Below are 19,841 nucleotides of genomic sequence, written 5' to 3' on the forward strand. Positions count from 1 at the left end.
AAAAATGAACTTTAAAAATGCATTGTCCCCAAAAGAGTATTACTAATATTACCATGCATGGGGATATTGTGCCCTCCAATGAACCCAACTTTTTCCTGGTAGTTCTGTGAACTTGAATTAAATAAGCCTTGTCTATGAGAAAGAATAAAGTAATCTACATAATCAGTTGGGTGGGACTTAGAAATTCAGAGACCTTGTGCTTTACAAATAGTACATTATGAAGAGAGAGAAAAGAGCCACATTTTTATCAGTTTTTTTTTGGCATGCAGTATTCTGTAAGCGAGATCTAAGGACACAGTTGAAAGCATTTGTATCTGTAAAGCTGTACAAAAATCCATCTTTATCAAAACATCAAGAAGCAAGGGACACAGAGTTAAGTTTCTAAATAATCTGCAACTATGAAAGCGCTCAAAAACTTTCAGAACATGCTGCTGAGACTGTACTGGCAATATAGAGGAGATTTTTGTCCTTGCTTGTCATCTTGTGAGGTCTGAGATCACAGTTCAGTTCTCTGAGCAAGCTTAAGCATGTCTGCTACCCATTCTGACTATTGTGTCAGTAATTAAGGGATTTTATTTCTATGTAAGAAGGGAGGAAATCAGCTTCACCCAGCTGATTTTACCCAGCTTTTCAGTCAAAGCACATGTCAGTGCAGGTATCATTCCTTCATATGTAGCATGCTGGTCAAAGGAACCTTTGACTTCTACTGATGCTAAACTGCACTGGTCATTTCGACAATATGTATTCCCTGGGGATTGCCATAAATGGTGGTTAAACAGACACTGACCTCTTGGAGACACTACTGATTATTTTTTGCTTCCTCCGTTTAGGAATGAATGTCAACTTTTGCAATCTATGTGGACTGTAATTCACCACGAGTGACCAGGTCCCCCATTATAACTCAAGCATACTCTATGCTAGAGGACAGTCTGTCTGTGGGGACCAACCACAAATCATTTATTCTACACTTAAGATTGTGGTGGAGAAGTGGAAGGGAAAACCCCTGAGTACAAAGGCAGAAGGAACTCACACATGAGCAACCATGGGGAGAGGACAGTGGCTACGTATTATACAAGTAACTCAGTCAAAGGGTGATTCCTTACTTGCTGTTCAGATGCCTCACACACTTGGGACCAGAGGAAGTGGTAAAATGAACAGAAGCAGAAATGAATTCTGATTGTGAAATTAAACAGAAAGACAAACAGCTGAACTCCACCAAGTTCCTTAAAATCCCAGAACATTTGACCCTAACCTTTGTCCTGGTGATTGATTCTCAACCATATCCTTAAAGACATGACCTAAGGAACAAGATGTGATTTACTTGCTCTCTTTTTATTTTATTTTAAGGTCCATCATACCTACAGAATCACGTGGATTAAAGTCTGATCATTACTACAAACGTCATGGTAACTAATTAGCATCAAATTAATGGAGTTTCTCTAAGGAGTGAGAAAGAGGTACAGTGTTGGAATGAAAGGCATGACAAATAAAATTCCCAGATAATGAATGAGTTTGTCTGTATGACCAGAGTCTGGGAAACAGGGAAAAAGCAACAGTTCCACTACATGTAAACAAAGAGAAGAATTCAGTTTTTCACTGGAAGAGACTCAGATGTTATTGTTAGGATTATCATTATTTTTGTTGTTTTCATCTGGTGACTGGTACTTACCCATTGATAGATGAGTCCACTTCATGCATCAGGGGCACCGACAGGGTTAGGGTATTATCATGCAGAGATTCAGTACGTTCTAGGTTTCCACTGTGAAAGAAAGTAAAAATAAACATGCTATAGATTGACAGCCTTTGCAATATATCACACAGTTTCACAGCTACCATCTCTCTGCCTTCCTACCCTGAGCCTCTATATTTGAGTGATGTCAGCTCCTTAAGAAGCCTCCTGAAGATTAAGAGCTACATTTGTTTCACCCACCTTGTAGAGGGCACACACATAAAGGATGTGCATTGTGGTTGCTCCTGTGTAGCTCATCGTGGTGTGACACGATGTGGCTCACACCAAAAAAGCCTATCTTGGAGCAAGGTGTGCATTCAAATGGCAGTGTAAAACTACAGCAACCATCATGCACAGTGGAGAGAAGCAAGGACATTTAGACTCCAATACAAGGGGTGATTCTGTCCCAGCCTGACTGCACATCAGTTTGGGAGGGATACATACACCCCACAGAGGGTCATGACTTTCCATATAATTTGTTGCCGCTACAAGCAGCTTTTCTGGGTGAGACCCTCATACTAAACTGTACAAAACCTCTCAGCAGTTCCATCCCCTCTTTCTGTGCTTAGCTGTCACTTCCACTTTCCATTTTCAAAGGTAGCTACCTCAACTGGTCAAAAGCAGAAGGAGGAAAGAGAAAAGTGTGCAATCATCTCTGATTTGAGTCAGTTTATTTCAGTGTGAGCGCTTTTGTATGAAGTCTGTGAAAGATGCCTGTGAAATGCATGTCCAATGTGCAAACCTGCAATTATTGGAACTCTGATGGCGAGTCTGCTAGGTGAGTGACAGCTCAGAACAATAATCTTGAGAAATATGTTACATATATTTCCAATTTCTCCAGCAGTGACTCTGGAATAATTTTTGCCTTGCAATTCATTGGATTTACTCGCAAATCAAGCTGGCAAAGCTAAAGATATGATCCTATTTATTTGAGGACAGTATCACTGAGGCAACAGCAGGCAGCAACATCCCAAGTGATACCATGCAGATGATGAGTTGCTCAGATTACAAAAACAGACCCTGCTGGCTACATACATGCATAGATAGAGCTCCACTTTCTGTAACTGACACATTGGCCATGACTCCTAATAAAACTATGGCCCAGATGGAAAAACCCACAAAATCTCAGTCCCAGGAAAAAAACATTTAATAAAAGGTTTTCCTCTGAACAGGCTTGAAGAAGAGTCCAAATTGGAGACATTTCTCATCCAACACAAATACCGAGATACCATGGTGGCAAACAGAATAAGCAAGTAGAATTCTATACAGGGTTCATGGGTACATGTTTCAAATGGGTCAAAGGTACTGTCAGAAAAGGAGAATACAGTGCAGTGAATCTAGCTCTAGAAAAATAGCTCACACCACGAAGCGCAGGAAAGGCCTTGGGGCTTTGTTGCTGGTTTTCTAAACAAAAAGAGCAAATGTAAGGTAATGTTCAATCTCTGTCCAGTTGATCTCTCCTGCTGTTGAACCAGTCTCTTGTTACAGGTACTACTGCCAGAATTGCAGCTTCAAGGAACAGGCTTAAGTGGCCTCTTGAAGGGCAAAGCTCACTTTCCCATGACAGCATGTCACAGGTTTTCTGTGTCCAGCCAGTTCAGCCAGACTAGCTTTGGTCTTGTGTGGAAACAATGTCCCCAGTCATTGCAGTCTGGCCACAACACAGACACTTCCTCTCCATTTCTTTGTCACTGACTTTACCCCAAGGCTCCCTGCAATTCTTGTGGTAGAAAGATTTTATTACACTTATTTCACAGCATGGGAATTGAGCTATTTGCCCAAAGTCACAGAGAAAATTAGGGTAATCAGCACTGGGACATGCACTGTTGTCTTTGGAGGTTCAGCTAAATCCTTCAAAGCACAACTGTCCTCCTGCCCATCCTTCTGAAATGAGAAACATGCTCCTAAACCCCTCTGAGCATTCAGACTATGTGTACAAACTACTATTTATTTCTTTGCTCCATCTAAAGGCACTGACTAACACTTCTCACTGGTGGGGCACAGAAATGTGAGGAGTGAGATTACAGAGGAAATCCCTGTGCTATCCAAGGCAGGGAAATGAGTGGCACAATCTGGAAAATACTGGATGGGCAAACTTAAAGCACTACAGACCCATCTTTGCACCAGCTGGCATTCACTTAACAGATCCTGATGCATCTCCCTGACCTAGAAGCATCACGAGGTCATCTGAACACACTATGAACTCCTCCTCGTGGAGAATAAAACTTCTCTACCATGCAAGACATGGTCTTGCCTCTCTAATACGAGGTCTCATTTTCAGTGTTTCATGCCAGCACCACGTGCCGCAGGATCTTGTTCCCACCTACAGTTGCTACTGCAAGAGGAGGACTGTGCCCTATGACAGCAATCACTTGGCACCTGCTACAGCTTCTCTCTCCTCTCCAACTACTTGGTGAAGCATCATCAAACTGGGGAGGTGGATTCAGGCTGGAGGCCCTGGCTTTGACACAGGAAGGTATGAAGTTGGCATCCTCAAACAGTAAGGGAAGCAGGAACTAATCTCACACCTAGCACATCATGGCCCAGGTTAACACAGCTGTGCTACCATCAGTTACACTGTCTCATATACACCCTGACAATGCTTGTGACTGAATCACCCATAGAGTCTGCTTCTTTGTGACAAATCATCTTAGGAGGCACAGAGCATGTGTCACACCTCATATTCTGCCCGAGATAAAAATCACTATGCATGCACACTTGGCATCACCCTACTTCAATGCCTGCTCCAAGTGCCCTTGGGGAAATACCCTATTCAGCTGTTTCATGCAGTCTGTCATAGATCACTGAAGATCCATAGGGGGAAAAAATAGACATGCAACTTTGCAAACTGTCAGTGAGATTCCTGACCATCTGATGAAAGCATTTATCTTTTTTGGTTTGCATCCAAACACGCTTATTTCATTCAAATGCTGGAACAAATGTGCCTGCCTGGTGCTGATCGTCAACCGCAGCTGAGCTGAGCTTGATACAGGGCCCAAAGGGATGGACACAGAAATACGAAGGCGTTCCACTTGAGAGAACACAAACTGCTCCTTCAGAATTGCAACTGCTTGGAAAAGAAAGCCCAAGTATGATCCTACCTCATTTTTCAGGAAGCTGTGTCACATGGTTCCTCTACATTACCAAAATGCATGCATTTAGCCCCAGAAATTTAACCTCATCTACCACACGTACACATTTACCACTAATATCACAGAACTGTCAAGCATATGCAATGCACACTTCATGTAACAAAGGATATTCAAGTCATCAAGAGGTACAAAGGTTCCTTTACCTTTGTGCAGTGACAAGGAAGGTAAGCGTTTCTTCCTGCCCAGACAAGTGGCTCGTATCAAAGATCACACTGAAGTCATACTGTGCAAAGAAAAAGCAGTATTTAGAGACAGATATAGTTTCAAAATGCATTTATTCTGAAACTTCCCATATATTTTACTGGCCTAGCTGTACAAAAGTAGCAGATTTAGATACACGTAAGAGAGCTTCCTCTACTGTAGCGTAGCTTTTAAATCTTAGCAACTGCATCTCTGATTTTTCCTTTATTGTGAAAGGGCCTTTACTGGAATTGCCCTTCAAAGGAGAAAGAGATCTCTTGAGGAGATTGTCTGCCAGGGAAAGAGTCTTCCAGTATAAGAGGATCTCTACCCAAAACTACCTCAGCATTAACCTTTATATTGTTACTTGCTGGTGAAGAGATCTTTTGAGGGGAATAAAGATCATGCCTCAGGCCTGCACAGAGACATGGAGCTACTAGCACAAGCTAAAGCTTTATGGCCATCCACCATAATGGATAAAATCAGGTGTTAATTTTGAAAAGAGAATCTATGATGACCACTGTAGCACTACTTTAACTTCTCCATGCAGTAACTTTTGTACCTAACTCCAAAACAGGTTTTGGCAATGTGAAAGTTTCCAAATTCGTGATTTCAACAGCTTGCTGAAAAAACCTGAAAATAACCCAACTATGTCATTCTGGAGCAAAAACCTCAGATTATTCTATTCCAGATGATATTTTGCTACTGGACTTATTTTGGCCATTTCATTTAAAATCTTTTTAAATGCTTCAAAAGAGCAGTCAATAAAACTCGTAAACCAAAAAAAAAAAAAAAAGAAATCATGTCAGATCAAAAGTCAATTCAAATGGAAAGAATTAGGTTTTGAAGTTGAAAACTTCTGAAAAAAATCAGACTGATTTTGTTCAGATCATCCTGAAGTTATACCTCATCCTCTCACCCTTCTGGGTTGGTCATTTGTACAGCTTGGTTTAATGACAGAAAGAACACGGCTGAATTTCTAAACATCAGCAGAGAGTTCATCTTTGTCTACCAAATAAATTCTTCTTGCAAAACTACCAAGACACCGTAATATGAAATAGTCCCTAAGGCATTTTCATTGTGATGTGTACAAATTCAGTTGCACTTTAATGTAAGAGAACACAAAAATAAAACCAAAATAAGGCAACTTAAAAAAGACAGAGACCTGTTCTGATTATGCACAGTTTTCATAGTTGCAACTACGGATCTTTTTTGAAGAGAATTGTATTGTAGTGCACAAGGTTCTGTCATTGGCTCTATCTGGTGGGAAAGAGGACAGCTACCCCCCATAACTGTGCAAGGCTTGGCTATTTTGACTTAGAAAGCTAGTGAAAGTATCAGTCACAGACATTTAACAGAGCAGTTGCTTTTCTGGCCACTCCTTGGAGACAAAGAGGCGAATGGACCATAACTCTGCAAATGCAAGCATCACAACATTACCCTAGATTTCGATCTCATGAAAGGAAATCCCACGCTGCACTTGAGGAAATCTGACTCCAGCAACTCACAGGCAATGCCCAGCTCCTCCTGCACGAAAATAAAAAAGACCATGAGATGATAGATTTGGGGAAAAAGAGGATTACTAAGAAATGCCATTGTGATAATGTATTGTAGAAAATGAAACATTTCCCACCATAGCACTGTTATTCCCAGAAAACTAATACTCATTGAATAAGGGGAAAAGCAGTGCTGTGATTCCTTACTCCACCTTAGCTGGACGAGCACCAAGAAGACAACCATCAGAACATTGCTCTGAGAGACAGACCGTAGGGAAATACTGTGTAACTAAACACATTAGGGTCAGGGGTTCAGCCCAAGATCCTGGATAACCAGATAGCCAGCTGTTATCTCTGTTTATCAAAAGACAGCTTTTAGAATACAGTTCACCAAGGTAGTTTTTCCAGGTACCAACATCATAAAGAGAGAACTGTGTTAGGCAACAGTGACCGAACCATGACAAACACAGATGCTGGAGAAAACATTAATCTGGTCCTGGTGTCAGTTGCTGTGCTGATCTCTTCCTGTGGTCCATGGGATAAGCCACATTGGTATGGATACCAACTTCTTTTAGTGATAAAATGATGGCATAGATAAAGTAGAGGGATGAGCCTCTCCTCATGCTAAGCATTGACAGACTATGAACACTGTCAATAATACAAATGAAAAAGGTTAGAGCAGCTCTATCCTGCTTGAATGATGGCTCCACCACAACAGAAATACTTCTGTTGAATGAAGACTGTTTCACTGGTCCATAAAGTGTCTGGCTCCAGGCTAGCACGTTCTCATCTCCAGGTTATCTGGGAACAGTTTTTATGCTCTGCCACTGTGGAGGAGTTCATCTCACTAAACTTTAGGAGTGGGATTTGGCTCCAGAAACTGATATGCATTTTTAGGTGCCTACACAGCAAGTGATTGCTATGTGATTTGGGCATCATTGCTCCCATCGTAGTCAATGGATGTAGAAAACAGTTCAGCAAAACCAAATGTAGATGCTTAGTTTAGACTGGGCTGTATACCTCTTTAAGCCCTACACTGAAGCCATGGAATTGATGTCATACAGCTACAATATAAATGGATAGATTCAGACAACTGAATCTAGAAATTTATTCTAGACATGTAGCTGAGAATCTCTTATTTAAGGTCATACAATTTATTTGACCTATTTTTAGTATCTTCAGCAGTCTGCAAAGCTCAGGCTCTGTCTTATTTTGCACATTTCCCAAATCACTTCAAATATGAGCTCTGACTTAAATATGCATTTAAAAGTTACATGGGTACCATACTCAGCTGGAACAATCCCATGTGGAAGTAGCTTCCTGAACCCCAGACTTGGGTTATAGGTATCCCTAGGAAATGCCTCTGAGCCTTTCATGTGCTAACACAAGCACTTAGTGCTCTACAGATGCTACTATTATCCCAGTTAGGAGTCTGACAGCATTCAGACTCTTGATCTTTTAACTGCTTCCTGTGATATCTGAAAGACAAGGTCTTCTTTATCTTCAAAATCATGATACAAATCAGGGCCTACATTTATAGAGAATTATAAACCTAATGTTACCTTTCTTATCTGACTCAGACAGCATTTCACTGGTTTCATATGAAAATAACGCAAGGAGAAAATCAATGCATGCTTGAAGATGCTGATGGTGTTGATATTACTCCAGTACTACTCCAATACCAGAGCAATGGTCTCCACATTCAGCTTATTTATGGATTTGTTTCCTTGCAATCTTCAGTAGGCTTCTACTTCCAGAAATGCAAAAGATGGCATTGCCCAGCAAATCAAATATCTAGCTTCAGTCACATAAAGCTGCTGTCCCCATACACCGCGTCAGAGTTTTGTCTCCATTTAACATAAGGCAGCAGAGTTTCATGGATGAAGCATCCCCTTCACTTTTCCTCTCGGCAGTCTGTGAGGGTCTCCTGTTCTATGCAAGTGACCAAATGAACACAAACTCTTGGCAGCTGCGTAACCAAACAGAAAACTTCACAGCTGTTTCCTCTGGGAACATTCTTGGTTCTGTGTTGTTCAAATGTCCCTTGTTGTCTAACTGTGGCAACCTATGAACTTTCTTTCACCAACTCCCAGACTCTGTTCATTCAAGTGGGGTTTTCTATTTACATAGCTGTCTGGTGGTGACAGTGACCAGACAGACCCAAGATGCTGCCTCCTCTCCTCAAGGACATATCCCTTCAAGATGTTAAAAAACTGGACAACAGAAAGAACTCTCATCTTGGTAACGGAAGAAGTGCAGTATTTCATCATTTTGCACACTGGTGGCTGCCTGCACCCTGACAGCAGGCACACAGATGTTTTATAATGGCCTGTTAAGGAAACAGCTGATAGTGTTGCATGGTTTTCCTGTTGTTGCTTACAACAGCTTAATGGATGCAGTAAGACTGACTTGAACAACCTTCTGGCTTCATTAGCATACCATCCACTTTAATGATTAACATTAATACAACGTTACTGAAGTTGGGCATTAGAAAAACGTTCTTCACTGAGAGGGTTGTCGGGCTACTGGAACAAGCTCCCCAGGGATCATAGCCCCAAACCTTGTCACTTTGTCAAGAGCTCAAGGACCATCTCTGTGCTACTCTTAAGTCATATGATTTAACTTTAGGTAGTCCTGCAAGGAGCAGGGAGTTGGATTCAGTGATCCTTATGGATCCCTTCCAATATGAGATATTCTATGATTCCGTTATGCTGTCAAATTGTTCTGTGCTAAAAACCAGCAAACATAAGTCTGCCTGCCCCGCTCTGCTTCAACCTTCTGCACATCCCTAAATTACAGAGATTACCCAGAAATCTTTTTCCATGGACTCTTTGCCTTTCTCTGTGATTAGATGGAGAAGCTCTGCTGATGAGTAAGCATTTTGTTTCTCCTTCACTGCTCACTATCTGGCTTCAGGCTTTATTTGCAGTACACTGCTTTGGAGAGATTGGAAATTGATTCTTCATGGGGTTTCCTACGGTGTTCAGCTCTGTAACATGTGGGCACTCCATAAGCACTAAATAAATTCAGTTTTCACACTATTCCATTAGGCTGAAGGGTTGGTGATGTCATATCTGATAAACAGAGAATGGAAACAGCGCAACTCAGAAATTCTGGATGCCACTTCTCACCGATGTTGGCTAATGCTTTCAATGTGCAATGCTTCTCTACGATGAGTTGAGAACACAGCTTACTGCATGAGTTTCCATACCAGTTTCTAGTTTACTCTGAAACATAGCCAATGGGGTTTGAAGTTTCCCTTCCAACAAGACAGCACAAAGTTTATCTGGAAAACTCTGGGAATGTTTTTTCTGATGCATTTCACAGCATTTCATATTCTTAAGAGAGTCAATCAGATAAATAGCCAGCTAATTAGCCAAATAGCCATGCTGTTACTGTACAGCAAATGCAGACCTGGGTATGAGAAACACGAAGCTTAAGCTGGCTCACAGGCTGCTTCTCAAAGTCCTTTATCGCAGAAAGAAAAGTTCCTGATAACTGTAACATGAGCAGCAGAACAGTCAAGTTCTGTCTCCACTATATGGGGCACATGGGGAAACAGCAACTCAGCCTAAATTTTGCAGCATAATGCTGTCAAACATTATGGACAGAAGTGTTTTGATGTGTAAATATTATGTGTGGTTTCTACTAAGTACTGCAGGAAGCTGATAATGATCTTATTAATACAGTGCCTCTAAGCAGCAACCTGGGGATGTTGCTGTTTGATAAATCTAAGGCTTGAGAGAGGAAAAAATTCACCACTGCTCATGTTCTCATCTCTCTGCTGTTTCAGATATTCACCTAGTGTACCCTGCGGTCTGTAATGGGGGTCACCAGCTCTTTTCTTCATGACAAGTAAACAAGACAGATCAAGCTGAATATTTAAAAGAGTGCATGCAGCTTGGTACAGAAAGCATTTCAACAAGAGTAAAGCATTTTAACCACACAGATGGGATGCTGGAAAGACAGCTGCCATTTGTCCCCTCTCCTCCTGTAGTAAATATTTTTAGAAGATTTCTTAAATATTGTTTACTTTGACCTCAAAGGGTCCTTTTCAACTTGGTTAACTGCCAAACCTAAGACTTAAGAAGAAGGGAAGGAGAATGCCTTAAGAAAACAGTAAGAGAGGACTGCTGGTGGAAGAAAGGTTGCCTGGCTCTGCCTAAAAACGCAGTCACAGGTCAGAGACTGCCTCTGGGAAGAGTCTTCATGCTGATGTACAAGCACAACATGTTGCTCCTCATTGAGCTCCCTCTCCCGCAATGCAGATAATCAAAACTGGACTCAATACATTAAATGGCATACCCCCGAAAAAGATACTGAAACTTCCTCAGCCTCACCTTGACTAACCATTTTCAAAACAGATCACATATGGGGATTTCCCCAAGGGGGTCTTGCACAGCTTGTATGTGATGACTTATTGATCAGCCAATGCACTCTGACCCTTCCCTGCCTCACATCCAACCCAAACCCTCCAACCTGCCTGAGCCTGATCTGGCAGTTCATATATTCAATTTTTACTTTTTTCCACCCTCAGGGAAAGACTTCCCTAAAGGCAGAACAACTCTTCCGAACTGATGCTGGCCTCAACCCAGAGTCATCAGCGTGTTTCCTCAGCTTGCTCCCACCCCCATCCCCACCCATAACCGGTTTCAAGCTCCTTGCCTCAAGCATCTCCTTTTGTAATCTCCCCTAGCCCGTTAATTCCCCTTCAACAATCTCCAGTCCTAGCCTTTTATCTGATAACTCTTCTACCCTTTTAGTATAGGTCACTTGTGTTATTTTGCACTCACCAGTGCTCTCACAGAGAAAGTGTGAATTCAACCATCCTAACACTCATTTATGACCTGCTAGCTCTCTGCTTTTCTAAGCACACAAGCTCCTAGTAGGTGCTACATCTGAAATGTCAACAGGGAAATGCAACAGAGTGATCCTAAACTTGCAAAAGGATGTGTCAGATACAGCTTTAATTGATTTAATAAAATCATACCAAGATAGTAAATAGAAAGTGATATTAATTTCTGAACTTAGGGTAAGTACAATACTGCTCTCAATATTGTTGATTTTCTGTGCCAGAATTGACTCACCCTTTTAAATACTATTCTGATTAGCTGTTATTTTTTAATGGATTAAAACCACAAATGATGCACGCTGAAAATATCTTCATTGCAGAAGAATCCTATTGTTAGGACAATCTGTATATTTTGTTTAGAAGGAAAACGAAACAAGACAAACCAAACCTCAACTTGTTAGGAAGTCCATTTACCAGCAGTCTGTCTTTCTTTTTCCTTAGATATAATCAAATTGAAATTTTTTTGGTTTGTTTAGATGGAAAAAAGTCTCCCCTGCAAATCCTGGCTACTCACACAGATATTCTGGAACAGAGGAGAAAATGTCCTGGAAGCCTTGATAATTTGTTGGCAGAACAAGAACTTATTTAACTTGTTAGAGGTTTTTTTATGCTGCTGAACAGTTTCCAGAGGGTACAAAAGAAGAATGTCAGGAGCGAATATTGAGGGACCCTGCACTTGCTGCCAGAGCAGACACTCTTGTCGCTGCTTTTCTTGTTACTGGTTTTCTTGCTCTGTAATACCTGTCTGTGAACCATTACACTTGACACCACAGGGAACCAGGATCAGTATCCCCATCTGAGAAGGCTAAACAAAATATGCTAAGAAAATACCACAAAGAAGGCCTACTGGCACTGTGCACTTCATGCTACGCTAAGTCTCAAAAGTTAGACACTGTGCATCTACCTACTATATACTCTGCTCACTATTTGTCTGGACATGTGGGTTCTCTGACCTGCACCAAAGGCAGAGGCTCACATCAGGCACTGGGAAAAATACAGTTCGGTTGAATTTGCACAGTTTCTTATTCTCAGCACAGACCCTGACTTAAAGCACATACTTATACCTCAGTAATTCCCATTTTTCACTTTTGGTGAAGAATGGCATTTTCCCAAATGAGAGTTTAGATGAACATCTGGATGCTTTGTTCCACCTAATAGGCCAATTTTATAGACCTGACCTGAATTTTAAGCCCTTCTTTTGGGAGCTATCACTGAATATACGTCTGTTCACTGCTGGTAATCTGTTTCCTACACTCTTCACTAGCAAAGCCAGCTAGTACAAACACCTCTCCTGTCAGGAACCTAAAATAAAGGCTCACATCTTTGACGGTGTTTGAGGTGGCTTCTTCAAATCATTCTTCATAATCTTGGTCTAAGCTCTTTGGTCATACTATCAACTTGAGAGTTTCCCTAGGGTTTTAAGAGCATAATATGTATTTTTACTCCTACTCTTATTCCCTGCCTCACAATCTTCTTAATGTCTTCACCGAGGCTTCAAGGATATGAAGATTTGTCAATTCATTTAATAGCCAACCCCTGAGCAGACTGATGTGCTTTCCATGGCAACTGAGGCCACCAAAGAATGTGGGTCACAGTTACCCACATGTTCAGAGCAATTAGGGATGCCTGAGCTCATGAAAGCTTGGGGATTTTTGTTTTTCAAGCTGAGTTTCCCTATGAGTGAGAGCAAGTGCAGCTCAAAGTAATTTAATCTGGGAGGCCCCTCCATGTGCATACATCAGCTTGGTTTTTCTAACACAGAATTCCACAGATACCACACTTTCCTCCAAAATAGGGCTTCACTGGATATTTTAAAATTGCAAGAACACAGAGAGGATTAGTGGTGTTACTGACTGGGAACCCTTCCTGGCGCTGTACCATGATTCAAGTAAAAAATCCTCTGAAATGTCTGAAATGGTGGGTCTGATCTACCTCTCAAAAGTTGCTCTGATTAGCATCCTTGAAAGCCTGTTGGGCCTCTGTTTTCTTCATATAACTAGCAGCCTGATGTCTGCTTTGCCTCTTTGTCAGCAGTACTCTCTGTTAGCTGAACAGACAGTACTTCCTGTGTTTCTGGGCTGTTCCCTGCCAGGCACAGACATTCCTCAACTCCTTCACCCCACAGCCAACAGTGAAGACATCAGCAAAATCTCAGTATCCCAAACTGAGTCAGCAGTTTTGGGGGTTGTTTCAGGAGTTCAAAGCACACAGCATTCAAACACCCACTGCCATCAGCATCCAGCTCTTAACACTGGGGTTGGACAGAGGAAGGCAAAGGGATGTGCATCCCTTAGGCGAGCTTCCCGGGTAGCAGCACTGGGCTGCTTGGGAAGGCCATAGGGTCTCTTGTGAGCCGCAAGTGTGCAGCACAAGCTGGGGCAGAAAAAATCCCAACAATCCTATTACTGATAGTAGCTTTGAAGATGGACTGCAGTGGTCCAGCGCTGGTCATAGCTTTAAAAGCAATCAAAGACCCTGGAAAAATTCTCATGTGCATTTCTGGGAGTTTCTGCTCTCAAAGTGAAAATCTTACCAGTTTTATTCCACTTTTTTTAAACACAGTTTGCTTGGCAACTTCATGTGAACACCTTGTGTTCAGAAACTCTTCTGCATGTACTTTTCCACTTGCTAAAGCAAAGTGTGTGACCAAATCACACAAAAGGAGTAAAAAGATGTTAATATCTGAAAGGAATTAAGGTGGTTTTCCCCTTTTAACATCGCTCTGATGTCTGAGCTTCACAGGTTTCTTCTGTTGTAAACCATTTCCAAAGTGGAAAACAGGAAAGCCAAGTCATTGCTAAACCAGCAGCAATAGCAACTGTAGTGTGATAATAATTGTTAATCACTAGCTTCTAGGGAGAGCATTACAGAGAAGGAGATACAGACTCAATATGAACTTGCTCAGCTAGACATTGTCATGACATCAGCATTTATCTAACCTCTTGAATGCAATGATGGAAGAATACTGGCTATCCAATCCAACTATACAATGGAATAAAAAGACTTTTCGTGCACATTGCAAAGACCTGTTTTAAAAGGTGTCACAGGGACTGCAAGTTTTCTTTTACTTTTCAACACAGATAATCCCCTGAGAATCCCAATCAGCAAACGTGAATGTCACACATCATAAATCCTGCAGCTCCACAAGTCGCTGTTTCATCAGTGAAGACCCTCGTCATGCCAGCACTTACATGAGCAAGCGAAAACTACATACCCAAGTACGCTGACAGGCATGCAGCCAAATGTGCCTATAAACATCTGGGGGAGTGGGGTATCTGGACCTGTATCCTGATAATGAATCCGTCCTTTGATTCATTATCACACAATAAGCTTGTAAGGGGGTTGGGGAACTTCAACAGTTGTTTCATAAAAAGAACTGGAGGGGGGAGTTTTCTTTGGCATTAGGGAGAGATTTCCTGTGCTATTCCATGATCTCACTAGTAAATGCTGTAGGCACACCCCACCCCCAAGCCCAGCGAGCCTGGCTTCAAACAGCTTGGATTTGCTGCTTATTTTGTGAAAACAACTATTTCTATATAATTAATGAAAGCCTCCAGCCTCTTCCCTCTCCTCCCTGGATGGAGCCTATTTATAGATCGTGAGCTCACCAATCCCAGCCAACACGGAAAATCCTTGAGTAAAAAGGGAGAGAAAGGCAAAAACTTTTCTATTTAGTGTATTATTCCCCAAATTCTTTACCACCACCACCACCCCCCCTTCCTATCACAAACATTTATCTTAACTGGTGAAAACCTCGCGCAGCAGATTTTTAAAGGACACTGTCTAAGGAGCTGAAGGAGCAGCAGAAATTGTTTGCTCAGCTCATGTAAATGATTAAGACCCAAAACAAGTTTCAGAACTGGTCAACAAAAGCAATCGTAGTTTTGCTTCTCCCATCTTCTAAGGGACCTGCAGGGGAGGAGGTGAAGCTATAAGGAGAAAAGAAATTTGGTGCCACCCTGAAAAGTTTCACCTCCTTTGCTGCCACACTAACTTTCATTTTTAACAGACCAATTAGGCTTATATTGGCTTTCACTGTACTACACAAGTTAAATGTTTCTCTTCCCCAGTTGCTGAGAACTGATGGACTTAATTCCTTCAGTACATAGGAAATAATCCAGGGAACATCACCAAGATCCACCATCCACATGGAGCTGTTAGGTAGGTCAGCTGTCCCTCATTCATCACGAAGCTGGCCACATTTCAACTATACTGTTTGGGCAGGTCTGACTGTATGATCCTATGACCCTTGTCCATATGTGTTAATGTACATCTACACATACTCTGCCAGCAGAACTGGGGCAGCGAAAAGGTCAGAATTCCACTTGCCCATGCAACAATATTCATTGCCCAGAGCACCCTCAGGCATGACCTGGGTGTTATAAATAACATATGGAATGCCCTTTAAATTTGGGCACAGTGGGCCTTACGACTGAGTCACATAGAGCTTGTTGTTTAGGATAAACTGATAGAGTGTCACCCACATACAGGATGGTAGCCTATTTTACAGTGCTGGATGATCAGTGTCTCCAGTGGAGTTGTCCTGGTGAGTAAGGCCTGGAAACACCAGATTTTCCCTGCAATATCTTCACTATGTCTCACTGAAGTCTGGAATAGAGATGAGAGCCTTACTTTTCATTTTATATCCTTTCCACAGACAGTGGCACAAGCGCAGTCACAAAGGAAAATAGCCCTTTGCAGAGCAAATGTGTGTTTTTTTGGAATCCAGCTCTTCATGACAAGTTTGCATTTCTGAGGCCTCCCATCCCCCTTGTAGCAGCAATTAGCATCTGAGAAATGACATCATTGCTGACACCATCAGCCCAGGAACTCATGCTGGGGCTCTGGCCCTGCAGCCACCTCCATGCCCCAGGGAAGATGTGTTAGCTCAGTCTTGGCACTCACACCTCTTTTGTCAGCACAGGGGGCTGCTGGTCCAGGCAGGATAACCTCAGGCTTCTGAAGGCCTCTCGAACTCCTGAACACAACCCAAACCAAATGTTTTCCCAGGGCCAGAAGGCTCGAGCTGCCTTTTCCCTACCATTCCCACAAGACTAATGCTACCTAGATCCCACTGGGAAGGAACCACCTGAGCTGAAAGGCTGCAAGAAGGAGGACAGCTGCCACCTTGACTGCAGGCACTGGAAACGTCCCAAGGAAGCCTCTGGTCACACCATTTTCTGTTTTGCTATCTGAGGCTTTGTAGAAACACACAAGGACTTGAGAACTTCCCCCAGCCACTTTCTGCCAATGCTTCTCCTTGCTTTTAACACATGTCTTGGGCTGGGAACAGCTTTAGGATGGGATTTGCCTGCTTCCATGGAAGAATGATCAGGGAAATTTGGAGGAAGATCAGTACCAGCCCTAAAATCAGTTCATTCATTTTCTACCAAAAAAGGAAGAGGGTTCTTTCTGCAGAAAAGGGTTAGAAAAAAACCTCTGTCCCTGCAGTATTTAAGCAAAACCTGTCTCAAGGAGGTCATGGCAGGGAGCCTTGCTTGCACTTGGATCCCTTTCTGGTTTCTCCCTCTTGCAGATTGACCTTCTCTTTTGCCTTTCCTTCCTTTCAAGGATGCTAAGCAATGACAAGGTACATCATTTAAGACAATTTCACTTAAGACTGCAGTATGATCACCTGTCTCTTGAAAGTGGCCTTTCTTGTTCACTGTGTCACTTCCCCTCTTAAGAGAACCAAGAAAAGCGAGGACCAAAGGGTTGCCTGCTTGCAGGATGCTGCAGTTACTGCCACTCCACAATTAAAAAGCTACTGCAAATGCAGAGAAGTGAAGCTTCAAGCTTGATATACAAGTTCAGTTTAACCTTCCAAACAGTTCAGTGTGATTCGTGTCATCATTACCAAGAAATCACTACCTTCCTAAGCCTGTATGAATTCATGTTTAATAAAACTAGACAAAAACCATTCCAGTGATCCAGTTTTCACCTGTCCTTTGTAATCTTCACTAAAAAAAAATCAAGCTTATAACTTCTACCAAGACACAAATGCTTTTTACTTAACAAGTACTTGCTATAGTGGAAAAAAAAATGTAATTATTGCTTGGAATAGAAAAAGAAAGAATTCCTTGCTTGGAATTCTCTGGCTAAAACAATAAACAGGCCCCTTTGCTCTTGCTTTTCTTTGCATGCAGCATTTCAAAACTATGCACAGTCACTAGGGAAAACAGAAAGAAAGAAAAAAAGCTAGCAGCAAGCTTCATTTGAGGTCTATTGCTCACACTATTTTTCAGCTGAGGCAGACAGATGAAAGTATACTGGTTTCAAACTGAGATTAGCCACTTGGCTTCACCCATAACCATAACCTAATCATTTTTATTTTCTCCTCCATAGGCAGTTTAGATGAGAAATGGGAGTAAAGATGTCATGATTGTATCAGAGCTGATAAGATATCACACTCTGTCAGGTACTTTCACAAATACCTGCCTTAGTTCGAGAAGGATTAGGGGCATACAGGATCCTAGAGCTGACTCAGTGCTGTCAAAAGCATTTATATTTTTTGTCTATTCCTATTTTACCTTTATTTTTTTAACAAATTCAGCTGCTTTCTTCCATACACACACTCACACGTACATTGGCCCACTCAGCAAGGCACAAGGCAAAAGGCAAAATCAAAAGGTAACTCTGTACTAGAAGCCAAGCAAAAGGAAGTTTCTTAGGGCCCAAATCAGTAACACACATCACACTGCAAGTCACCCAAACACAGCCACTTTAAAGCAGGTAGTTTGTACTCCAGAGTTTATTGCCATCAGTAGATATTGTTGAGAAGCCAAGCATGTGTGGGTTATGCTTAGGTTTGTGGGGTTTTTTCAGTAGGTTTTCTACACACACCATTTACTTTTGCATGAGTTTTCCAGCTTGATGTTGGAAAGGATGGCAACCATCACTACTAATGTGAAATACGATCACACAGATCACTTCATATTCTTCTTTTTCAGGACCAGTGTCATAGGTTGCCAAGACCAGATGTGATGTGAAGCACCCCTTTCTTTTGTTTGCTTCCTACCATGGGGAGGAGGATAGCAGAAAAAGTTCATTACCCCTCCTAAGTCCATTCAGCTGATTTAGACACCTTCTCCAGATACTGTCTTAAATAGCCATCCTGTTTTGTTGCCATCATGTGAAATACTGTTTCATATACCCCAAGAGATGCAGAGTTCTCCCTTTTAAAGGCACACAGCATCATTTCTTGGCATGATGTGGGCAACAGCCTTCTGCATCCAACAACAGGGCAAATAAACAGGAACAAAATAACTGGGAAGCAAGCTGGCCAGCTGACATCCCACCATCCACAAGGCAAATGGAAAATGGACACAGCACCCTCCTCCCTATTTAAACCACTGGTCTGGATGCTCCTCTCCAGAGGGATCCCAGCGCTAGCTGCAAGTGCCACAGCATCAGGAACAGTCTCTGAGATATTAACACAGCCAAACCTTGGACTAAATCTAATCTGAAGTCCATCTTTCCTGTGTACTTGCGCCTTATTTTAGTATTTACACTTTTACTGGTCTGGTCCAACAATTCTGCCAATCACCCAGAGGTCCATGTGTAGATGGCCACTGGACTGCGAGCTTGAGCTCCCTGAAAATAAAGACTAAGGAAAATTCACATTTCTCACTCCACAGTGATATGTTTAAAAAGGAAACATAAAAACAATCATACAAAATATCTCTGATGCATATTCAGATAAATTCAGCTGTCATTTAGATTGTGCTACTCCCCCCAAAAAAGCTTTTCTCTATAAAACTGCGGAAACTGTTGGATTAAATGGCTGTTCAAACACAATGCAATTATCCTCAAAAGAAAATTCAGTCTTGAGAGTCAAATATAGGCATGTCCAGAATTACATGCTGGCATGTTCCTAAATTGTTCATACCATTATATGTATATACAAACTATATGTGCTGTTGCAATTTGTCAGCAGTGCATGGCATTGATTAAAATTTTATTACAGAAAAACTGTGGATGAACACGTATCTTTTTATCTTTTATTATTCGCCCATGATCTGTGCATAGAAATATTTCAATGAGCTTAATAACAGCAGTGCTTTCTTGTTTTTATGTGTCCAATAACCCAGGGAAAAGATCAGAGACAGAGAAGCCACTGGGAGGAGGAAGAGCTCTGGGATAAGCTTTCTTTCATCTCACTTCACATTTCGATGTACATATATATGTGCTCACACACACGTGTATCAAAGTACTAAATTATGGTTTCATGGCAACATTAACAGGGGCGGCTAAAACCAGCATTCATTTCCTAGTGGTATTTCTGAAAGCATGGATAATATATGCACACACATACTGTAAGACAACCTTGCGTCTTGTAAGACACAAGTATCAAATATACTAATATTGGTGTATTCAACACAACTATTTGCTATTAGTATTAGAAGGAAATTCTTAAATTAATAACAAGTTCA

The 19,841-nt window shown here is 41.7% G+C and overlaps 1 protein-coding gene across 1 annotated transcript in view; it reads right to left on the bottom strand.

The window, feature by feature from the left end:
- The window catches only part of ITGA9 (integrin subunit alpha 9), a 214,367-nt gene that overhangs the window by 44,533 nt on the left and 149,993 nt on the right, over window positions 1-19,841 (bottom strand). The window contains exons 19-21 of the mRNA XM_061375024.1: window positions 6,502-6,588; window positions 5,025-5,104; window positions 1,670-1,759 (exon numbers count right to left, since the gene is read on the bottom strand). Of these exons, the coding sequence (XP_061231008.1) occupies window positions 1,670-1,759; window positions 5,025-5,104; window positions 6,502-6,588 (257 nt within the window). The remainder of the gene's footprint in view (window positions 1-1,669; window positions 1,760-5,024; window positions 5,105-6,501; window positions 6,589-19,841) is intronic.

This window comes from Neopsephotus bourkii, unplaced genomic scaffold, assembly GCF_033783945.1.
Source record: "Neopsephotus bourkii isolate Nb327-2 ecotype Australia unplaced genomic scaffold, CSIRO-AGI_Nbou_v1 NB_1655, whole genome shotgun sequence".
In the NCBI taxonomy this organism is placed as follows: Eukaryota; Metazoa; Chordata; class Aves; order Psittaciformes; family Psittacidae; genus Neopsephotus; species Neopsephotus bourkii.